General features: G+C 42.6%; 1 protein-coding gene across 1 annotated transcript in view; it reads right to left on the bottom strand.

Moving 5' to 3' along the window:
- The window catches only part of KIAA0226L (KIAA0226-like ortholog), a 60,057-nt gene that overhangs the window by 34,881 nt on the left and 22,612 nt on the right, over positions 1-2,564 (bottom strand). The window contains exon 3 of the mRNA XM_011974640.1: positions 1,517-2,180. Coding sequence (XP_011830030.1) covers positions 1,517-2,051 — 535 coding nt within the window. The 5' untranslated portion in view covers positions 2,052-2,180. The remainder of the gene's footprint in view (positions 1-1,516; positions 2,181-2,564) is intronic.

The raw sequence follows: 2,564 nt of genomic DNA, 5'->3' as shown, positions 1-2,564 counted from the left end.
GGGGTTTCACCGTGTTAGCCAGGATGGTCTCGATCTCCTGACCTCGTGATCCGCCGGCCTCGGCCTCCCAAAGCGCTGGGATTACAGGCGTGAGCCACCGCGCCCGGCTCTGTGAGTTGTTTCTAAAGGCGCTGGCAGGAGCTGCTCGAGTCCTTGTCTTTGGGCAACAGGGGCGGGGGTACCTGTTTTCTTTCTGAGAAAAAGACAAAGCTAAAGGATAATTGTAAATTGTAGTACGACTTCCTGTACCGTGATAGAACAAAAGGTTTCAGGCAAGGGCATCCTAGGCCCCAAAGATCACCTTCAGTTTATTATAACTTGTCGTTATGGTGGTGCTCTGTTGGGGAGAGGCCTTTCGTCTATGAGACAGTCTATTAAGACTAATCTCTCACTTAGCCATTACTAAATTTGCAAGTCACTCTTACATCTTAGAACTATCGAAGCAAGTGAGCAAAAAAATAGAAAAAAAAACAAAAACAAAAACAAAGGCCTGTCATCAGTCTTGTCATTTCGCTTACACTTGGTCCTTATCTCAAAATTAACCATTGAAAGATTATCCAAAATGTGTTCTTCTTAAGCAATGAATAAATGTGTTACAGACTGTCATCATCTTTGATTGCCCCAACATTTCCAAAGAACATTCCAAAAGAACGAATAACAAAGTTGAGCTCCTGCTAGTCAGAAATAAACATATAGAGAAATAGGCAGGCAGCAGGCAGACTGATGACTTTTTAAATTGCTTGGAAAGAAAAAGCTTCATTAATTATTTGTACTAGGGTTCTGATAGAAATGTAAATTAATAATGACAAGTGTGACTATAACATAAATATTTAAAAATGAAATAAACATGTCACAGATAACAGTGACAGCTAATTTATTGACTCTTGAGTAGCACTTTGCATGGATTATCCAAGTTTTACGAATTTCAGGGTCTTAGGCATATGTACATTACTTCATAGCAGTGAGAGCCCTTGTTTTAATAAAAAGGGGTTTGGTATAGTCGTCGGGGGGTACTGTAGTTATTGTTTTAAAATCTTCCTATTTTCCCGTCAGACTCTCTACAGATAAATATAACAAGTGAAGTGAGTTCACCACCTACTAGGTACTGGTGTGAAATGGAGCCCTCTGTGACTGTCTGAAAACACCTCCAACCCCCACACTGACTTGAGAGTGCTTCTGATGCTCTCCCTTGCAGACCATTTAATGAACTCTAAGTTCCTGAAGGCAGACAGCAGCTTCAAGATGGCACATGGCATTGATTATCAACTACGTTAAGCTAAAAAGGTAACAATTCTCTGCAGTCTAAGGAGAAAGCCAATACTAGATTTCACCTGTTGTGACCACCCAGCTGGCCGGGCTGCTGACTAATATTAAATGAGGCAATGCACTGGCATGTGGTCAAAGTGGAAACCCACGAACTTTTCTCCCATGGGGAAGACAATAAAGCAGGCTTTAGAGCAAGGTAAAGCAAGGGTGTGAAGAGAGAGGAATGAGGGAGGTCACCTACTAAAATTACCTTCAGCAGCAGCAGATGTCAGGTGGGAAGGCTCAAAAAAAGCACTGTCAGTCTCAGGATATGGGGAGGTGACCAAAATCCTAGGGCTTGTGGGCAGAGACACTCGATGAGAGTATCCTGGGTGGACCATGTGTCCTTCTGTTGAGGACAGAGAGAAGCTGCTACTCTTTTCCCTCGAGCCATGGGGAGAAGCGCTGCCAATGGAGTCTGTAGTAGCCTCAGACAATGTTGTCTCTGCTAGGGAGTCCCTGAGGCACGAAGATGAAGGGCCTGAGGGAGAGGCAGCATCTGTCACAAAATGGGTCCCACTGTTCCCGGCTGCTGGCACCTGAGGTTGCAAGTCCTGCAGCTGTTGCTGCACATCCTGGGGGTTGATCCAGGCAGCTTTGTGCCTCATGAGCCTGATGTCTAATTGGCAAGGAGGATGGTCAGTGTTCAGGAGTCCAGGCGATCCATCAATAATGCCAGAGTAATGGGTGATCCTTTCCCAGGGGTCCTCAGGAGAATCCTGCCTGACTGTAGACTGTGACACCATCTTTCCAGGCTTGTGACTGGTGTGAATCCATTCAAAACAGATAGAGGGAGTTCCCTGATTGCTGGTACTTACTACTTGATTTGGGCCCCGAACTCACCACATGGCCAGCTGGGGGTCTGGAGAGCTATTCTGCAATGAGCAAAGAATCATTAAAAGTAAATAAGAATTCAATTGTATTTTGGCTACAAGTTATTTTGAGATGGCAAAACCCAAAAATTTAGAAGTCTGTATTTGGTTCTATCCAACACAGTAAAGTCCACTTGGATTTATAAGTCAAAAAATAAATAAATCAGCTATAAAACTAGCAGTAAACCTACAGAGGCTTGACATTGGGATAGGAAACATTTTTCAAAGCATAAAATTAAGAAATCACAAAGGATCAACTGATAAATCCCATAAAAATGTATAACATCCATGCATCAAAATTATTTTAATAAAATTAAATGTCAAATCCAAGATAGGAATACTATCTGGAAGTAAAGATACATTTCCATACTTTCTTTTTTTTTTTTT

This window comes from Mandrillus leucophaeus, unplaced genomic scaffold (genome assembly GCF_000951045.1).
Source record: "Mandrillus leucophaeus isolate KB7577 unplaced genomic scaffold, Mleu.le_1.0 Scaffold147, whole genome shotgun sequence".
Lineage (NCBI taxonomy): Eukaryota > Metazoa > Chordata > Mammalia > Primates > Cercopithecidae > Mandrillus > Mandrillus leucophaeus.
Note: the sequence above shows the minus strand (reverse complement) of the source record. Positions and strands in the feature narration are given on the sequence as shown.